The 21,103-nt window shown below is 38.9% G+C and overlaps 2 protein-coding genes across 2 annotated transcripts in view; both read left to right on the top strand.

Annotated features, from left to right (window-relative positions):
• The window catches only part of LOC134674071 (orexin/Hypocretin receptor type 1-like), a 161,552-nt gene that overhangs the window by 12,940 nt on the left and 127,509 nt on the right, over positions 1–21,103 (top strand). The gene's annotated exons all lie outside the window — the stretch shown is intronic.
• On the top strand, positions 2,781–20,364 carry LOC134674234 (peroxisomal catalase 1-like). The gene is made up of 2 exons (XM_063532295.1): positions 2,781–2,903; positions 18,830–20,364. The coding sequence occupies exons 1-2, from the start codon at positions 2,781–2,783 to the stop codon at positions 20,327–20,329; spliced, it is 1,623 nt and encodes a 540-aa protein (XP_063388365.1). The 3' UTR covers positions 20,330–20,364.

Below are 21,103 nucleotides of genomic sequence, written 5' to 3' on the forward strand. Positions count from 1 at the left end.
TTCCATTAGAATTAATTACTGTTGTATCGAAGTTAAATCTAGCTGAAAGTGAGTGGAGTAGTTCGTTCAGTGGCAGGCAATCTAAAACTTTTGGGTTAGACGAGGTGACAGTGTGGGACAAACCTATCCCTTTTTATGCCACCTTACTATACAAACGAACGTACGTGGCTCGTTTGATTGTTTCCTGAGTCGTTTGAGGAGTCGTCACTTTTATCACTCGTCATATCGGTCGTCACTAGTTTGCGCGAATTTTACTTGTGCGAACGCCCGATAAAACATATTGTTCTCGAATAGGTGTCCTAATTGACAATCGCGCGACTCACGTGAGTCGATAATAATCACCTAGTCGCGTTGTATTGAAGGATTGCTACTTGCGCATGGCTGATCGCTTTAACTGTGCCCCATAATTATTGTAAATACTCCTTTGAGAGAACCCTGTAATGAATTACATACACAGTAGTCCTATTTTCTTGTCGTGACCTATTTAATAATAAGGTAACGCTTACTCTGCACTTCCTTTTTGCGCCCGCATATCTCTCTTTGGTGACCACATTATGACGTGTGAGTTTTCACCTACTTTTGAATTTGTCAAGCCTCTTGAGGATATAAGAAGACCTACCTACTAACTTCAAAAAATTCCTTGCATAATAAGTAGATAAAATACACCAGCATAAAGCAAGCGAACCCGCCGGCCAATTGAATTACCTACTAGCTGAGTGCCCGTGTCATGGTATGACGTATTTAACATCGTTGGCAGCGTGCCAACCACTGATGAAATAATAAAAAGAAACGAAAACAAAAAATACTGCTCATTTCTCGTGTTGGAAATTAAAAGTTACTGAAAGCTTATAATCTCTAATCCAGCGAATTCATTGCGGGATTTATACAATTAATTTCTATCAAATATAGATTTTCTCTGAATTTTATCATTACATAAGTTCGTGATTGGTCCTAAAAATAACTCTAAATGCCCTATTGCTGAAATATTAAAAGCTTTGTCAGGCATAATGAAGCGTAGTAAAGAATGACTCACGTTAGACCAGGGCGTGTCCGGGCCGGAGCTCCCGGGTCATCGTTTTCTTTTCTATGGAAAGCGTCACGTGATCGCCTGTCATGTCATAGAAAAGTAAGCGCCGGAAGCTCGGGCCCGCATGTACACGGCCCGGTCTAACGTGAGTCTTCCTCAAGGTTTATCTATTTTATATCTACTTATGTTCTTAATCTTTTTTTTTTTCTTTTTTAATTTATTGTTATATAAAAAACACATACATAAACAGTAACAAAAATTTCGCCAAACTGTACAACAGTTTGTTGGCGGTGCGCTCTTATATTTTATCTTAAATCAACAGTTAACAAACTCAAATAGAAATAGAAGTGCACAGAAAGCAAACAAGTATAACTAGTTACCAGCAGTTCACCTCGATTTAACTACACTATAAGTAATAATAATGCTATGTACTGTACCTATACCTATACTAACAGTGGTTTTTAGAATCATTATTTAACAATATTTCTTTAAGCTTTGCCTTAAGACTACCTATTTTTAATTTAGTTTTTTCCAGTAAGTGAGGGTATTTATTACAAATCTTGGGTGTTACATATTCTTTGGTTCGTTGACCGTAATAATTTTTAGCCGTGATTTGACATAATTTTCTTTTTTTAGATGACCTAGTATTATAGTGGTTAGCAGATCTCTCAATCTTAAAATCTCGTATTGGTATATTGGCTTTCCCCTTCAAATAGCGTTAGCGGTAGAATGGCGACTGTCAGCCATCATAGTTTTGAGTGTGCTCAGAGCATAAAAAGGTCAACCACGGCGTTGCATGAACAAGAGATTTCCTTTGGCAGGATTGGCCCTTAGGACCTAAAGAATTATTAACCTCGCAGGTCGCAGATGCTTAAAACCCCCCCCACCCCCCACCTGCTTCAAAAATCTCGGTGGCTCCACTTCTTAAATCCATCCTTGGATCCTAAGGATCAATCCTGCCAAAGGAAATCTCTTGTTCATGCAACGCCGTGGTTTAGGGCTTCCACCCTCGACTACCAGTGACAGGAATTTTGGTAAAACCTATTTACTTTATCATCGTACGTTGAAATGATATTTGAATAAAAATGCCATTTTATCTCACTTAGTGAGCAAAATATAATTTTGCACACTGTTTTTAAGCAGTGGAGTAACGTAGTTCGAGCTGCTGAGGTGAAAAATTATTATTAAATTAATCATGCAAGTATCTCGCCTGAAGTTTCGGCTAACAAACTGTTGGAGCTGTCTCTAAGTCGGTGCATCTGGGAAGTTATTAGCTCGTTTTCACATTAATGCATAGAAATTATTCATAACGTGCTTCCGCAACCATCCTTGAAGCACTAGAAAACTGAGCCCCAAGAACATTTTGTATCCATTATTGAACTGTATGTATGCGCAGTGCAATCAATATAAATTGTTTTATTCACACAAACATACAATTATAGTAATACTGACAATTAACATGAACGGATTTAAAACTAAACGCACCTGCTGATATTATGTTGGAATTGTATTGAATCGCGCTCATCCATTTCCGCTAATGCAAAACATTATTGCGTGTGTAACGCATTATTAATGAGCAAATTACATTTGTATTAGATTCACACAAACAAAATAAAGGTTAATGATTTATTTCCACCTAGTAATTTTCTAAATCACGTTAATCCTTCGTACAAATTAGCAAAGGATATAGTCAATTATTAGAACTAGTAATACATATAGAGATTCTGTATTTCGCACGCTATCATCTTGAGCCATGCAGTGGCCAGTAGCGTTACTCTGTCTTGCCATTGCAAATAATGCATATGGAATTCACTACCTTAACGCCTCCTTAGATGCTGTCCAACGGCAGTTGCAGGAGTTCAAAATAACACACCCGGTAAGCATTGTATACGTAACAGATATGTAGAGCGAACTACCTAGTGCAATTTTTTTATGAATTATACTCATCAATGAATATTCATTACTTTTTCTTAGTCGATGCACTCTTTGCTATGACTTTGTCATCTGGGCAGTGTTGCATAATAAACTACGACTAATATTACAAGCGGAACTCCTTTTCTAATAAATGAAATTGGAAAAGGAGTTCCGCTTGTAATACGGCCCTGGTCTATCAAGCACATATTAAACTTACAATAAAAGGTAACCTAAAATTAAAACTACCTACAAAACTAATACCTAAAACATAAATTAAATAAATATTGTCACACTTGTTACCGATATCATTGTGAACATTTGCACTACTTCACTATTTGTTTTAACCCTTAATCAAACGGAACACTTTTTATGTGATTTTTGAAAACTAAGATTGGTTTTTAGATAATTTGGGTGCGTAGATTACGAAAAAATATATAAAAAGAATTTTAGTGGGGGGGAAAGGGGGGTTTTGCGGTGGTAAATAATTTCCCGTTATCCGTTACGGAATAGCAAAATTTTGAATGAAGTGGGAAATAGTTTCCCATTGTCCGATACGGTTACGAACTTTTTACTAGTTAGTAGCTCCCCCCGGCTTTGCTTGGAATTCAAGTATGATCCTTTAACGTTATCTTCAAAAATCAAAGAAATAAATAAAAGAAAAAAGAAAACAAATACAGGCACAGATTTTTTTGTGTAACAGGCAAACGGGCATATATTTTTATTTATGGAAACCAATTAAAATTTAGGTATAGAACAAACACTGGGAAATAATTTCCCACTTTATAAAACCTACCAATTTTTTTGTAAATCGTACGTTCAGGGACAAACAATGGGAAATAATTACCCACTTACTAAAACCTAAAAATCTTGGCTAAATCATATCGCTATCACAATTCTTTTCAAGCAAAACACAGGGAAAATAAGTCTAGTTTATGATAGTATTCAGTGTATGCTCTTACAAGATTTTTTTCGCATTTAACCTCAAAACACTAAAAAAATTGTCGTTATTGCAAAAAAAATCACAACAACTGACATTGACTTTGACGTATGGTCACAAATGGCGGCCATTAGAAAAGTGTTGCCATTTTTCAAATTCAAAATGTTACTAAGATTTTAAATCTGTATAGTTGGTACCGCTGAGTGCTGCCTTTGAAAAGATAAAAAATATTTCGTAAATTAGAATGAAGTGGGAAATAATTTCCCGATATTTGATTAACGGTTAATCCTTGGAGATTTGGATAGTTTAAAATGTAACACGTTCAAAACGGCATCTCATTTAGTTGACAATTAGTTGGACTTGTTTATTAACTATCTATTACAGCGTCATATAGTGGGAAAAATCTGTTCGATATGTATTTATATAATATGTTAATATGCAATTTACTTGCAAATAATGATCATTAAATTTATTTTATGGTAATCATTTATTTCCCGGACGGGTCGGCCCTCGAACTAACTCGTCCTTCTATTGGTCACTTTCTATCTCTTTAACAATTACTACTCTGTAATGTTAATATCCAGCGCAAAAAAAAAGCGCTGGTGGCCTAGCGGTAAGAGCGTGCGACTTGCAATCCGGAGGTCGCGGGTTCAAACCCCGGCTCGTACCAATGAGTTTTTAGGAACTTATGTACGAAATATCATTTGATATTTACTAGTCGCTTTTCGGTGAAGGAAAACATTGTGAGGAAACCGGACTAATCCCAATAAGGCCTAGTTTCCCCTCTGGGTTGGAAGGTCAGATGGCAGTCGCTTTCGTAAAAACTAGTGCCTACGTCAAATCATGGGATTAGTTGTCAAGCGAACCCCAAGCTCCTATGTGAGCCGTGGCAAAATGCCGGGATAACGCGAGGAAGAAGAGAATGTTAATATCCAGCGCGGAAAATGGGGACTGCCTTGTAAAGTGAAGCGGTGGCCCAATCGCTCAACCGTTACCACCGAATTGAAACTTTGAAGCTGAAAGTCAAACATTGATTGCAGATGCAGACTGTGGTCGATATTTTGTTAGTATTAATTAGGAACAATAATTTGTAGATGATCTTGCACAAACCAGTGCAATTCAGAGAATGCATTCCGACGTTAAACAAACTCCCCGACGCCATCCGACAAATCCACTTGCCAAACCTCTTTATCTATTGGACCCTTTCTGCAGCTTATAAATAATTATATGTCATATAATATTTTAAACTTTCGCGTTTTAAATACATATTAACTCACATTATAGACGGGTCTAACGCGAATTATATTCAATTACCTTTATTTACCGACGTTTCGACACAGGTTTCACTGGTCGTGGTCGCGGCTGACTGATTGTCCCAGCAAAATGTCAAAACAGAGATTTGTGCATCTACCCGACGAAAAGTGTATGGAAAAGTTTGGGGTAGACATCACATTTTCAAACCACCCACCACACATAATGTTAATTATTGTCAATAGTCCGACACGCAACACTCACAATATCCACGCACCCGTCCGAAGATAGATCCTTTGGCTTTAGCTTCTGTATCACTGGTTCCCAAGTTGGCGATAAGTTGAAACCATCCTCCCTATTAAAATTCCTGGGGTGTTTCTTGATTTCAATTGCTTCTCGCACAACTCGAGGATAATAATGGCGTTCAGTGGAGACAACTTTTGGTCTATGCAACTCAATCCAGTGATTTGTGCCAGATGTAAGAAGATGTTCGGCGATTGCGGATTTGTGTAATTGGCGATTTTTAACTGCCGCTATGTGCTCTTTCACCCTCTCTTGCACGCTCCGTTTAGTTTGTCCAATGTACACACTTCCGCAGCTACAGTCTATTTTGTATACGCCCGGATTTTGGTACGGAATGACATCTTTTGGACTGCGCAACAGATCTGCTACTTTGAATAACGGCTTGTATACAGTCTTGATGGAGAATTTCTTAAGTACTGCTCCAATTTTGTCCGTTATTCCTTTCACATATGGTAGAAACGCTGGTTGTCTGTTGACCTCTGGATGTCTCTCCGTTCTCTTCGGCTTGCGTTTCATCCTCCCACGGTATCCATTCCTCTCCAGTACAGCTTGGACATGGGCCAGTTCACCGTCCAGGTGCTCAGGGTCACATAAGTCATGTGCCCTGTTCACCAAGGACGCGATCACAGACTGTAGGTGCCTTGGGTGATGATGAGAGGATGCCTGTAAGTATCTGTCGGTATGCGTAGGTTTTCTGTATACAGAGTGTGCCAAGGTGCCGTCCGATCTCACCATCAGTTTGACATCCAGAAAAGGTAAGGACCTGTCACATTCTATTTCATATGTGAATTTCAGCCTTGCGTGGATGGAGTTTAAGTGTTCGTTATAACTTTTGACGGTGTCGTTATTCCCCTTTAACTTGGGAACCAGTGATACAGAAGCTAAAGCCAAAGGATCTATCTTCGGACGGGTGCGTGGATATTGTGAGTGTTGCGTGTCGGACTATTGACAATAATTAACATTATGTGTGGTGGGTGGTTTGAAAATGTGATGTCTACCCCAAACTTTTCCATACACTTTTCGTCGGGTAGATGCACAAATCTCTGTTTTGACATTTTGCTGGGACAATCAGTCAGCCGCGACCACGACCAGTGAAACCTGTGTCGAAACGTCGGTAAATAAAGGTAATTGAATATAATTCGCGTTAGACCCGTCTATAATGTGAGTTAATATTATATGTCATATTAAACACTGTATTATTTGACATTAACTTATGATATTGCTTGCGTATCAACATATATTTAATTAATATTGTAAGATTCATTAAAATTACTAATTATTCGAAACAGATTTAATAAAATAAAGAGTTGAGTAATCGTTGGCAATCTATAATTTAATAAATTTAATAGTAACGTTATTGATATTATCGTTATATATTGATATGATTGATAGTAACGTAAATAGAAGGTAGTTGGAAGAAAGAATAAAAGACGACTGGCATAGCGGTTAACGGGCATTCGGTTACGGGGAGAGGTGAAGGGAGGACGATTGTGAAGTAAGGTGATTGGAGATTGAACTGTAACGGAATATTGTGATCAAGAAATATATTGTTGTTATGAAAGAAGGAATTTTTATTATACATCAGAAGTGGTAAGTACCTACAAGTCACTATGGTATTCCTGAATGTATTATATTATGTAGGTATTAATATTAGAACTGATCGAGTTAAATCTTAATTACCCAATTAATTTGTTACAATAGTAACAGTGGTGTAAAATTATTATAATTATATAGTTACCTATACATATATTAGTAACACTTATATTGGTTGTTGTTTTGTTGAAATTAATTATCATTTCATATTTCCTATGTTAGGAAGTTTATGTTTAACGGGCGCTTAGAAACAAAGACACCGTTAATTTTATCAAGAACAAAATAATTGGGTAAACCCATTTCGGCCTATTAGTTCACTCGAGAGCAATTATACTGCAAGTTTTCTCTTCAAGACCAACAGTTAGGTTTTTTATTTGTGTTTGCTGTAATGCCTATCCATAATATAATTAAAGCATTCATTACATCGCGGGTAGCGTGAAACCTTTGGAACACCGTTTTATTTTGAATAGTTCGGTTCCATATTAGCGCGACAGTGACTGATGTAAATGAAACGCGTATTCGATAGCAACCGATTTTATTAATCTACCCGCTAGTACATATTTTTATGAATACCCACACAACATCTTCCCCGTTACAAAAGTAAACCATAAGTACTTATGCCTAAAGTACATTATTATAATTACAGTGGAAATCAAAGCTAACTTTACTTTATAAGTATAAAGTAAGTATAATCATATTGTTGTATAATAGTTATAATTTTGGATTAATAAATGATGTTTATATTAATGACGTAATAGTATGATTGTTTCGAATTAATAATAATACATTTATGCTACTGCAAGCATATTACTTACTATCTTAACAAAATAGTAAACAAGATTGCATTATATTTATTATGTAATGATGTAATTGGGGAAATAAATTATTTAAATTTATAACATTAATAACATGCATATTACTTAATCTTATCTATCAATAGAAGCTGAGCTGACGCATGCGAGTATTACAAAATAACTATTCTTAATTCTTGACTCAGTAATATACATATCTGCATGCACGTAACTTAACTTAAGTATTTATTTTATTACCTACTTATATGTTTTTTTTTTTTTTTACATTATTCTTTATTGTGATTATTACAATAACTTTAAGCGAAACTTCTTTCATTGGCCTGGAAAAATTTAATGTTTTAAATATAGTTTTTCATATTAATGCGTGCCTTAACCGCTGCTTGTCTAGGTTCGCGAGATTTTTCCGTATGTGGTTGCGAGTTTGCTGCGGAACCCGTAGCTGCAGTAGCTCCGTCGGGTGACGGCGGCCTGTCGCTGTCGGCACTCGACCAAGCTTCGTCGTCACTCGGCAATTTGTCAGCAACGTTGCTGTCATTGACGGGTGAACAGCGCTCAAGTTTTATTAAATGGCGCCTGTTTCGTCTGATTCGCTTGTCGGAGCAATCAGTCACGAAATAGGAACGAGGTTGATCTGCTCGTGACTCGACACGGGCTTGTCTCCTGCGCTGCCCGTCTACCACCAGCACCGGGTCGCCCGGCTGTAATTCCGGCAGTGCCCGTGCTCGTTGGTCGTAATGTTGTTTACTAATTTGCTGGTTACGTACCATTCTCTCGTAGTCACGGCTGTTATCTCGGCTCGGTCGAAGTTTGCTCTCGTGTGACGGTAATCTTGTATTGAGCGTGCGTCCCATTAGTAACTGAGATGGCGAACTTAGGTTATCGCGGGGTGTAGTTCGGAAGTTTAAAAGTCCTAAGTGGAAATCCGTACCAGAATTTATAGATTTTATAAGAATATCTTTAATAGTTCGCACGCTTTTTTCACTACGACCGTTCGATTGTGCATAATGGGGAGATGTCGTAATATGGTCGAACTCCCATTCTTTTTTAAAACCCGCGAACTCTTTGGATGCGTAAGCAGGTCCGTTATCCGTAACTAATACCCAAGGAATGCCATGTCTGGCGAACTGATCTTTCATGGCTTCTATGACTGCCCTACTTCCTATGTTTTTGATTTGACTTACTTCGATAAAATTAGAAAAGTAATCAACCAGTATAAGGAAATATTTCGAGCCATATTGGAATATATCTGAACCTACCTTTATCCATGGTAAATCGGGTATATCATGTGGCAACATGGGTTCGCGCTGGGCCCTTGGCGCACGCGCGGCGCATGCCCCACAGCGGCGCACGCGGCGCTCCACGTCTCGACTCATTCCCGGCCAGAACATGACGTCACGCGCGTGCCGCTTACAACGATCGATGCCCATGTGTCCGTCGTGCACGCGACCAATCATTTCTGACCTCAGCGCTTTTGGTATGTATACTAAATTGTCCTTGAAAATTATACCATCTATATATTCGAAACTATCTCGCAACGACCAGTGTCCTCGCACTTTTTCGTTGACTTCATATTTACTGTGTGGCCAACCTGCACGTATATATTTAATTATTAACTGACACTCTTCATCCTCTGCAGTCACTTCTCTGATTGTACGTAGCTTACCGTCACTGAATCTGACATTTTCCAATAGGAAAACTGACTGGTCGTTTATTTCTTCGGATACCTTGTCACTAATGTTATCCGGAAGGGGTGCTCGAGACAACGTATCTGCAACATACATATATTTACCTGGCTTATACACGACCTTGAAATCGTAACCCTGTATGCGAAGCATCATCCTCTGCAAACGCGCTGGCACCGAATCTAAAGGTTTTGAAAACAATGCCTCCAGAGGCTTGTGATCCGTCTCGACTGTGACGTCACCATGAGCGTACACGTATTGATGGAATCGCTCCAGTCCGAAGACGATGGCAAGAAGCTCCTTTTCAATTTGTGCATACCTGGTCTGTGCGTCTGTCAGCGTGGCAGACGCAAACTCGACAGGCCGGCCCTCTTGAAGGATCACAGCGCCCAGCGCGTGCTGACTAGCATCTACCGAGACCAGTACTGGCGCGCGCGGGGCGTACAGGGCCAGCACAGGCGCGCCGCTCACCAACGCCCGCAGCTGTCCGGCGGCTGCCTCGTGCTCCGGCTCCCAGCACCATTCCGTTTCCTTTTTTAACAGGGCTCGTAAAGGTGACGCCACTTCTGAGTAGTTAGGTATAAATTTGGATAAGTAATTCACCATACCTAGAAACCTTTCCAACGACGGTCGGTCGTGTGGAGAAGCCATCTTCTCGATAGCCTTAACCTTCTCTGAGTCAACGCGCATACCCTCATGACTAAACGTGTGACCGAGATAAGTAATTTGCTGTACCCTAAATTCGCACTTCTGTTTATTAAATTTAATACCTACCTCGCGTGATCTGTCCAGCAATGACTTCAATCTTGCATCGTGTTCCTCTAAGGTACGTCCATAGACTATAATGTCATCGACGAAGGACTCGACCCCCTCCAGATCCTCCAAAATTTGACGAACTTTAGAATGGAACACCTCAGACGCACAGTTTATACCATACGGGAGGCGTAAGAACTGGTACCTACCGAATGGTGTCCCGAATGTACATAGGTCGGCACTGGCATCATCTATTTGTACCATCCAAAAACCAGAGCGAGCATCAAGCTTGCTAAAATATCGCGCACCCTGCAGCTTAGTGGCAATTTCGCCGAGCGCGGGGAGGGGATAGCGAGCACGGCGCACAACGCGGTTGAGCGGCCGCGGGTCGAGGCACACGCGTAAACTGCCGTCTTTTTTCGCGGCCACTACAATCGCATTGACCCACGGTGTGGGGTGGGACACTTTTCTAATCACCCCCATTTTGACCATGCGTTCTAGTTCACCCTGTAGCTTGTCACGCACACCCATAGGTATCTTGCGAACCGGACAGACTGACGGCTGCGCTCCTTCCTCAATACTAATAGTATACTCACCCGGCAATTTACCCAGGCCATGAAAGAGATCCTCATAATTATCTAAGGAAAGTGAATATATGCGTTTTACTAGACCTAAGTCCTCACAAGCATATTTGCCCAAAACACTCTTTCTATCATCTCGACATATAACAAACCGCAACGGATATAAACGTTCTTTATATAACCAATTAATAATACACGAGCCGATCATAGGTACAAAATTTCCGCAAAATGATTCGGCCCTAATATTATCTGATGGTTCTATACTAGCACTGTCAAGACCCAATTTTTTGAAATTTTTCATTGATAAAACGTTTAAATCCGAACCAGTATCAAGCTTAAAAGTCTCGGCCCTACGATTATCACTAACTAGTAAAGTTTCATACCATTTTTTGCGGTCTTTATGATAATCAGAGTCCACATCGATCCCGTCGATGAAGTACAGCTCGTCGTCGTCACCGTAACCGTCCTCTTCCTCAATTTGATACACTTTGTTCGCTCTTTTAAATGGGCACTTTACCTTAAAATGACCTGCACCACCACACAATAAACACTTTGCACCTCTCGCTGGACACCGCTGACCTCCGTCGCAGTAGGTACTCCCGCAGGCAGCGCAGGAGCGGGCCGCCGCGCTCGGGCTGTCGGCCCCGCGCGCCCCCGCGCCGCCGCCGCCGCGCCGGCCGCCGCGTCCCCGCCAGCGCTGCGGGCGCCTGCCGCGGCCACCCGAAAACTGTCTCGAGGTTCCATACAGTACATCCACTGCCGACGTTGACGGTGTCCCGGCAACCTTAGATTCCTCGATTTCGCGCTTCTCTTCACTTGACATCTCGTTTGCCTGAGTAATCTTTACCGCCTTATCCAAAGTTAGATCCTCCGCCCTAAGCAAGCGATCGCGTACCTTGCTGCTGGCCACACCGCACACAATGCGATCACGCATTAGGCTCTCCTCGAGGTCCTTGAACTCGCACTGCTGGGCAAGTATTTTCAGTGCCGTTACGTACTCGTCTATAGATTCACCGCTTTCCTGGCCGCGTAGCCAAGATGCCGATCGCTTACGCTCCGTAGCGATCGAAACGCAACTGTCACTGTCGCACTAATATGGAAGTGTGATAGAGAGACATAATGGTTTTCGTTGTCGAAGCGATAGCGATTGTAACCTTGGCTAGGCCGGCAGGTTCCTAGAGAAAAACTTGAATCGTGCCATTGTTTCATTCTGTTTGGTCCCAAAGTGATCGTTAAACTTTGCCACTAAAGTTTTTAAGTCATCGCGGCTCTCATCTTTTGTAAATTTGAAGGTCAAGTAAACATTATAACCTTCCGACCCTATTAGGTTTACCAGCAAACTGGCTTGCACGTCAGTTGTTTCCTTACAGACACCCGAAGCCTTTAGGAATACTTGGAATTGCGTGTACCACCGGCGCCACGCCTCGGCGCGCGCGGCCGGGCCACCCTCCAGGCACAACTCTGGCGGAGGCCGCGCATGCTCCATATTGTTTACACAACACAATTTAGCACTAGCACACACTCTAAACTGCACGAAACTTATTTACTTGCCCGAAATGCCTTTAATATATAATAAAATACGGCACCGCTGTCACCATGATGTAAATGAAACGCGTATTCGATAGCAACCGATTTTATTAATCTACCCGCTAGTACATATTTTTATGAATACCCACACAACATTCAGTTGCATTCCTATCGCTACGGAGCGTAAGCGATTGGCATCTTGGCTACGCGGCCCGTTTCGTATTCCGGATCCCGTTTCTGGATTTGGGTCCGTGCCGGATACTGGAACCGTGCCGGGTGCATACCTGATTTGTGCCGGATGAGTTCCGGATCCATGCTGGATTCGTACCGGATCCGTCCCAGACTGGTGCCGGATCCGTGCCGGATTGGTATCGGATCTGTGCCAGATTGGTACCGGATCTGTGCCGGATTAATACCGCATGTATATCATTTGCCGGATTCGTGCTGGATCTGAACCGGATGCGTGCCGGATTGGTATCGGATCAGTGCCGGATCCCGAATTTGTTCTAGATTCCGTTTTTGTACCAGTTCTAGAATTTTCCCGTTTCGAAAAGCCTGTGTTCCGGATCCGTACCGGGATACGGATCTGTTTTGGATTTAAGATCTGTTTTAAACGTCCCGCATTCTACCCCGGAAGCAGTAACGTAAATTAAATAAATAAATAAAACAGTTGAATTTAGCTTAATAAGAACAATTTATATTTGTCTATTATTAACAATCCAAAGATTTAGAACTCTTCCATTGCTGGTATTGTTTTCGAGTTCCAGACTATGGACCATGAGGAAAAAACATCCAGGCGGCGCTTGAAAACTCCTGAGCGTGGCCGAAAATCGAAATCTGATGATGGACAAGAACGTCGAAGCCGAAGTCGCAACCGCCGCCAGTCCCCGGGGAACAACAGGCGGAGTCGCAACCGTCGAAGCCGCAGCAGCGGCAGACACGGCCGAGGCAATGAGAGATGGCTTCGAAGATCAACACGGAAGGACAACGGCCAGGATCACTTTCACGTGGAAGCCGCACAGGACAGGAACGGATGGCTTGTATATCTTTGTCATCTTCAGTTGTAGATTTTAATAGATGTCGTTTATTGCTTAAACTGCGAATATTTTGGTACAGTACCTTAAAGTTATTTGTATTGACGAAAGTTGTCTCGAGGTACGGGTTCACAGATTATGGGGGTGGAATCGTTGTCCAGGCAATGCTGTGGTGTCCTGTAGTTCGCTCAAGTTAGTTGTATGGGGCTCGTTAGCCTAATTCATAAGTTTTGATCTTGGTTGTTTCCTCTTTTGGCAAAATGTGCCGTTAACGCTGGTAAAGGAAAGACTAAGTTACGTTTCTTCAGTATTTGTTCATAATTTAGTAGGTATATAAAAAGAAAAAAAAAACAACAATAACGATCGATGCGCTATACGCTATACACGGATATTAGTACCTACCTACGTAATAATGGGTTGAGCTAGGGCAATATAGGTTGATTTGCGTTGTGGTATATCCATGACATTTCGAAGATATTTATATGAGTGTTAGGTTATTTCCTGACACTATTTAGCTGTGGTTTGAATGTACGCTGTAAAGTTGAGTTTCTCATCTTCCTCTGTCGGTTGTCAGTCTGCTCATCCAGAATAACACCTAAGTACTTTATAGACGAAGTTTTTCTATTGTTTTACAATTACATGACGTGTGGTAGGTACCAGTGGTACCTAACCTAATATTAAATATGAATAAACTTTTGACACATTTAAGAGACCACGAGGCGGAAGCAGCTGTTTTATACACGCACACATATATCTCGTTTAGTCTGCTTTTAGAGTTACAAATTGTATTGAAGCCAGTTCGTCACCAAAGCTAGACCGCTTTCTGTGAAGGCGATTACTGCATCCCAGGAAGCACCGTGAAATAGTATTGCCGTGTCATCAGCGTAGCACAATCGTCTGCATTGTTCAGATCCAAGAAAGTCAAGTCGTTAATGTAGATTAGAAACAAAGTTAATCCAAGTATATGTAAAGTTGTTTGTTTAAAATTACCGACTTGTTCTTGAACCCTAACACATGTGTGCGGCCCGACAGGACAGTTCCGCGTATCCGGGAAATCTACAATTTTCTAATTATTATTAGAATAATAAGAGAAACAAACTGACGGGAATTTTTTTCAATCTTATAAATCTTATAATGTTGGCGGGATCATTTTGGCTGGTGTTGATTGAATAACCAAGGTTGGGCCTACACTAGTAAAGTATTCGTTATAACCGTGTATTGATTCGCTTTCAGTATCCTTGGTTTTAAGAAGTTCGTTGCATTTTAAATATTTTAGCTTGGTTATTCTAGCAAGCAAAGCTCTGCTGATTGCTGTTGATCAATTCGTCAATTGTGGTTGGTGCAACTGACGCTTAAGTGGCAAGTAATATAACGATATGATGAAAATACCTACATATGCTGATAAGTATAATATTATCGAATTATAAAATTTCTGGATTATTTTAATTAATGAGTTATGGATTAAAGAATTACGGGATTAATGAGTTACGGGATTAATGAGTTACGGGATTAATGAGTTACGGGATTAATGAGTTACGGGATTAATGAGTTACGGGATTAATGAGTTACGGGATTAATGAGTTATTGGATTAGTGAGTTATTGGATTCATGAGTTACTGGGTTGATCAGTTACTGGATTGATCAGGTACTGGATTACTGGATTAAGCAGTTATTGGATTAATGAGTTATTGGATTATCGAGTTATTGGATTATCGAGTTATTGGATTATCGAGATATTGGATTATTGAGTTGAGTTTATTGGATTATTGAGTTGAGTTTATTGGATTATTGAGTTGAGTTATTGGATTATTGAGTTGAGTTATTGGATTATTGAGTTGAGTTATTGGATTATTGAGTTGAGTTATTGGATTATTGAGTTGAGTTATTGGATTATTGAGCTGAGTTATTGGATTATTGAGCTGAGTTATTGGATTATTGAGCTGAGTTATTGGATTATTGAGTTGAGTTATTGGATTATTGAGTTGAGTTATTGGATTATTGAGTTGAGTTATTGGATTATTGAGTTGAGTTATTGGATTATTGAGTTGAGTTATTGGATTATTGAGTTGAGTTATTGGATTATTGAGTTGAGTTATTGGATTATTGAGTTGAGTTATTGGATTATTGAGTTATTGGATTATTGAGTTGAGTTATTGAATTATGGGTTGAGTTATTGGGTTATTGAGTTGAGTTATTGGGTTATTGAGTCGAGTTATTGGATTGAGTTGAGTTATTGGATTATTGAGTTGAGTTTATTGGATTATTGAGTTGAGTTTATTGGATTATTGAGTTGAGTTTATTGGATTATTGAGTTGAGTTATTGGATTATTGAGTTGAGTTATTGGATTATTGAGTTGAGTTATTGGATTATTGAGCTGAGTTATTGGATTATTGAGTTGAGTTTATTGGATTATTGAGTTGAGTTATTGGGTTATTGAGTTGAGTTATTGGATTATTGAGTTGAGTTATTGGATTATTGAGTTGAGTTATTGGATTATTGAGTTGAGTTATTGGATTATTGAGTTGAGTTATTGGATTATTGAGTTGAGTTATTGGATTATTGAGCTGAGTTATTGGATTATTTAGCTGAGTTATTGGATTATTGAGCTGAGTTATTGGATTATTGAGCTGAGTTATTGGATTATTGAGCTGAGTTATTGAATTAATGAACTGAGTTATTGGATTATTGAGCTGAGTTATTGGATTATTGAGCTGAGTTATTGGATTATTGAGCTGAGTTATTGGATTATTGAGTTGAGTTATTGGATTATTGAGTTGAGTTATTGGATTATTGAGTTGAGTTATTGGATTATTGAGTTGAGTTATTGGATTATTGAGTTGAGTTATTGGATTATTGAGTTGAGTTATTGGATTATTGAGTTGAGTTATTGGATTATTGAGTTGAGTTATTGGATTATTGAGTTGAGTTATTGGATTATTGAGTTGAGTTATTGGATTATTGAGTTATTGGATTATTGAGTTGAGTTATTGAATTATGGGTTGAGTTATTGGGTTATTGAGTTGAGTTATTGGGTTATTGAGTCGAGTTATTGGATTGAGTTGAGTTATTGGATTATTGAGTTGAGTTATTGGATTATTGAGTTGAGTTATTGGATTATTGATTTGAGTTATTGGATTATTCAGTTGAGTTATTGGGTTATTGAGTTGAGTTATTGGATTATTGAGTTGAGTTATTGGATTATTAAGTTGAGTTATTGGATTATTGAGTTGAGTTATTGGATTATTTAGTTGAGTTATTGGATTATTGATTTGTGTTATTGGATTATTGAGTTGAGTTATTGGATTATTGAGTTGAGTTATTGGATTATTGAGTTGAGTTATTGGATTATTGAGCTGAGTTATTGGATTATTGAGCTGAGTTATTGGATTATTGAGTTGAGTTATTGGATTATTGAGTTGAGTTATTGGATTATTGAGTTATTGGATTATTGAGTTGAGTTATTGAATTATGGGTTGAGTTATTGGGTTATTGAGTTGAGTTATTGGGTTATTGAGTCGAGTTATTGGATTGAGTTGAGTTATTGGATTATTGAGTTGAGTTATTGGATTATTGAGTTGAGTTATTGGATTATTGATTTGAGTTATTGGATTATTCAGTTGAGTTATTGGGTTATTGAGTTGAGTTATTGGATTATTGAGTTGAGTTATTGGATTATTAAGTTGAGTTATTGGATTATTGAGTTGAGTTATTGGATTATTTAGTTGAGTTATTGGATTATTGATTTGTGTTATTGGATTATTGAGTTGAGTTATTGGATTATTGAGTTGAGTTATTGGATTATTGAGTTGAGTTATTGGATTATTGAGCTGAGTTATTGGATTATTGAGCTGAGTTATTGGATTATTGAGTTGAGTTATTGGATTATTGAGTTATTGGATTATTGAGTTATTGGATTATTGAGTTATTGGATTATTGAGTTATTGGATTAATGAGTTATTGGATTATTGAGTTATTGGATTATTGAGTTATTGGATTATTGAGTTATTGGATTATTGAGTTGAGTTATTGGATTGTTGAGTTATTGGATTATTGAGTTATTGGATTATTGTGTTATTGGATTATTGAGTTATTGGCTTATTGAGTTACTGGCTTATTGAGTTGTTGGCTTATTGAGTTATTGGCTTATTGAGTTGTTGGATTATTGAGTTGTTGGATTATTGAGTTGTTGGATTATTGATTTGTTGGATAATTGAGTTATTGGATTATTGGATTTTGGATTTTGGATTTTGGATTATTGGATTATTGGATTATTGGATTATTGAATTATTGAATTGGTAATTTGCTATGGATGGACGAACGGATATATGGTAACGATGGAAAAAAAAAAGACGGAAATAGAGGATGTTATGTTGTGAGACACGTTTGTGTCATGAAAGTGATTCAGTAAGTAGCACAAAAAAAAATGGAATGAAAAATGGAATGGAATGGAGAAAATATGGAATCAAAAAACAAGAGGAATAATGTGCTACATATAAAATTTGATTAAAAAAATGGTATGTTGTGAGACACGTTGTGTCATGAGAGTGATAAAAAAAAAACAGAAAAAAACAAGAGAAAAAAAAAAAGCAAACTAATATGTTAAGTAATGTACTTTATATGTAGTGATGATTTGTTTAAAAAAAAAAGTAAGTACTTTATATTATGTAGTAGTATGTGTAACATTAATAAAAACTTATATATCTAGATGGATATATTTATTGGATTTGAAATAATAATGTGAAGATATACCTAGATGAATTCAATAAATAATAAAAAAAAATGTATATAGACAGACAAAGAAATTGTATTAAATGGGTATTAATAATTTTCTTACTGAATGCCCGATGATTTGACATGCCGAGTGTAAGATTAGATGACAGACGCGATTAGTATGACTGTGCATGAGGACATGCACAATGTCAGGATGGGCGAGTGTAAGATTCATTAAAATTACTAATTATTCGAAACAGATTTAATAAAATAAAGAGTTGAGTAATCGTTGGCAATCTATAATTTAATAAATTTAATAGTAACGTTATTGATAGTTGACCTTTGTAAATAGAAGGTAGTTGGAAGAAAGAATAAAAGACGACTGGCATAGCGGTTAACGGGCATTCGGTTACGGGGAGAGGTGAAGGGAGGACGATTGTGAAGTAAGGTGATTGGAGATTGAACTGTAACGGAATATTGTGATCAAGAAATATATTGTTGTTATGAAAGAAGGAATTTTTATTATAATATTAATACATATTTACAAATTATTAAATATTTCAATAATACTTTTAATAGTTGTGGGTAGGTATATACATAAAGCATGAGAAATAATCTGTAACTCTTTGAGGCAAAACAAGTTCGGAGACGTTCTTTCCAAGATTCTTTGGGCCGCAGAACTCTAAAGTGTATATCCGTTGCAGAAACCTATTGGAGTGCTGACAACTTCCGCTGGCAAACCGGTAGAGGTGCGGGAATCAGTTACCCTCAACACAGATGTCTTCAACAATCAGTTTTTCTGGGACCTGCAGACTGCATCCGAACATGAGCGCATCCCGGAGCGCTCAGTGCACGCGCGAGGCACGGGCGCCTACGGCTACTTCGAAGTTACGAACGACGTCTCCAAATACACCAAAGCTGATGTCTTCAATGGCATTGGAAAGAGAACCCCCGTTGTCGTCCGATTCTCCTATCAAATCCAAAGTCGCGGAGGAGTAGATGTCGTCAGAGAGACGGGAGCATTAGTTACCAAATTCTATACAAACGAGGGCAATTTAGACTTTCTCGCCTTGTCATTCCCAGTTTTTCTCTATAATTCTCCACATGAATTCAGTCCGGTGATACATGCTTTCCATAGGAACCCTAAGACACATATTCTTGATGCTACATCTCGCTTCGACCACATCACTCTCATGCCTGAAACTATCCACGAGATATTGTGGTTGTTCTCTGATTACGGTATCTTTAATGGCTACAGACATATGAACGCGTTCCCTATCCACGCATACGAGCTCGTCAACAAACATGGCGACAGCTATTTTGTAAGGTTCAATTTCATAACTGAACAGGGCCTGGAGCTACTCACTGATCGAGCTGCCGGTGCTCTTAGAAATAATGACCCGGACTACTCCACCAGAGACCTTTACGATGCAATAGCTGCAGGAAACTACCCCTCTTGGAGACTAGATATTGACATCATTCCGAAGTCCCACATTCCTAAGCTTGATTACAATCCTTTTGACATGGGTGCTTTATGGAAGAATGGAACATACCATACGGTAACTATTGGACGCTTAGTATTGAACAGACATCCTGAGAATGACTTTAAGGATGTAGAACAAGCGGCCTTCAATCCCGGTAATTTGGTGCCCGGAATACCAGGACCCGTTGACGAAGTTTTCAAAGTCCGAAGATTCTCCTACCGAGATGCTGAAGCTTACCGATTAGGCATCAATCATAATAATATTGAAGTCAATCAGCCAAAGTATAGGAAGACCTACAACCGAGATGGCTTGCCGCCAGTGCTAGATAATATGAAAGATGCGCCGAATTACTATCAGAACTCGTTCAACGGCCCAGTTCCGTATGTGGACGTAGCGAAGCCTAAAGAGGCGTTATCGGTTAAGTTCAAACAATCGATAGATCTTGGAGAGCCTTCATATTTCTATAACACGTTCGTTAATACGGAGGGTAAGAGGAGCAGGATGGCGGCAAACATAGCAAGCGTGATGGTGAACGCGGTTGAAGAAGTGCAGATGAGATGGCTTAAGATCTTGTATCTCATAGACCGTGACCTGGGCGCGCGCGTCGAGGCCGCGCTACCGGTCGCTGAGGAGCAGAAGCTTTTGCAGCGCCCAAGGCTCGTATTGGTTGAGGAGTACCCTAAAACATATGATTTAGTACCCATGTGCCAGTGCCAGTAATGGAAAACATTAAGGGAACACGTCAGCAGAGCTGTATCTTTATTTGTATTAAATGTATATTTATATATGTCACTTACGCATAAACAAGTTTATACAAAATAGACAAAACAAAATAAAATATAGACAACGGATTTATTTCAATGTTATAATTTTATATTTTAATGACTTAGAGGTCGGTTCTTTTTGCGAATTACATTGTATTTCAAAATAAAATATATATATCTACGAAGGGGAACCTATAACCCTTAATTTTTCCTTGATTAGTGTTGCCATAAAGAGCATTGGTCACGTAACAAAAACAAACATTACATACCGTTTTGCTTCCGCAGCTAAAACAAGGGTAAGTACTTTCCTGCCTAAAAACAGTGAACCGACTTAAATTTTTTAATAGACCCAAGACGTAAAATACGTTGACACCCAGATTGTTTTTAGGGTTCCGTACCTCAAAAGGACAAAACGGAACCCTTATAGGATCACTTGTGCGTCTGTCTGTCCGTCTGTTACAGCCTATTTTCTCCGAAACGATTGGACCAATTAAGTTGAAATTTGGTACATATACAGTGTGTTTTCTATAACAGGAGCAATAAATTAAACTAAAGGCTGTACTCCTCAAACTGACCAATATTTGTTCAGCAATATTTGAAAATAACTCATGGTTTGATTTTTATTACACTTTAAAGTTTATTCTAAGACGCAATGTATTGCAAATTTTGTTATGTTAAAAGCGTGACAAGTAACGTCAAACACCAGTGTGTCAGCGTACATTGAAGGCAA

The sequence above is a fragment of the Cydia fagiglandana genome, chromosome 19 (assembly GCF_963556715.1).
Source record: "Cydia fagiglandana chromosome 19, ilCydFagi1.1, whole genome shotgun sequence".
Classification (NCBI taxonomy): domain Eukaryota; kingdom Metazoa; phylum Arthropoda; class Insecta; order Lepidoptera; family Tortricidae; genus Cydia; species Cydia fagiglandana.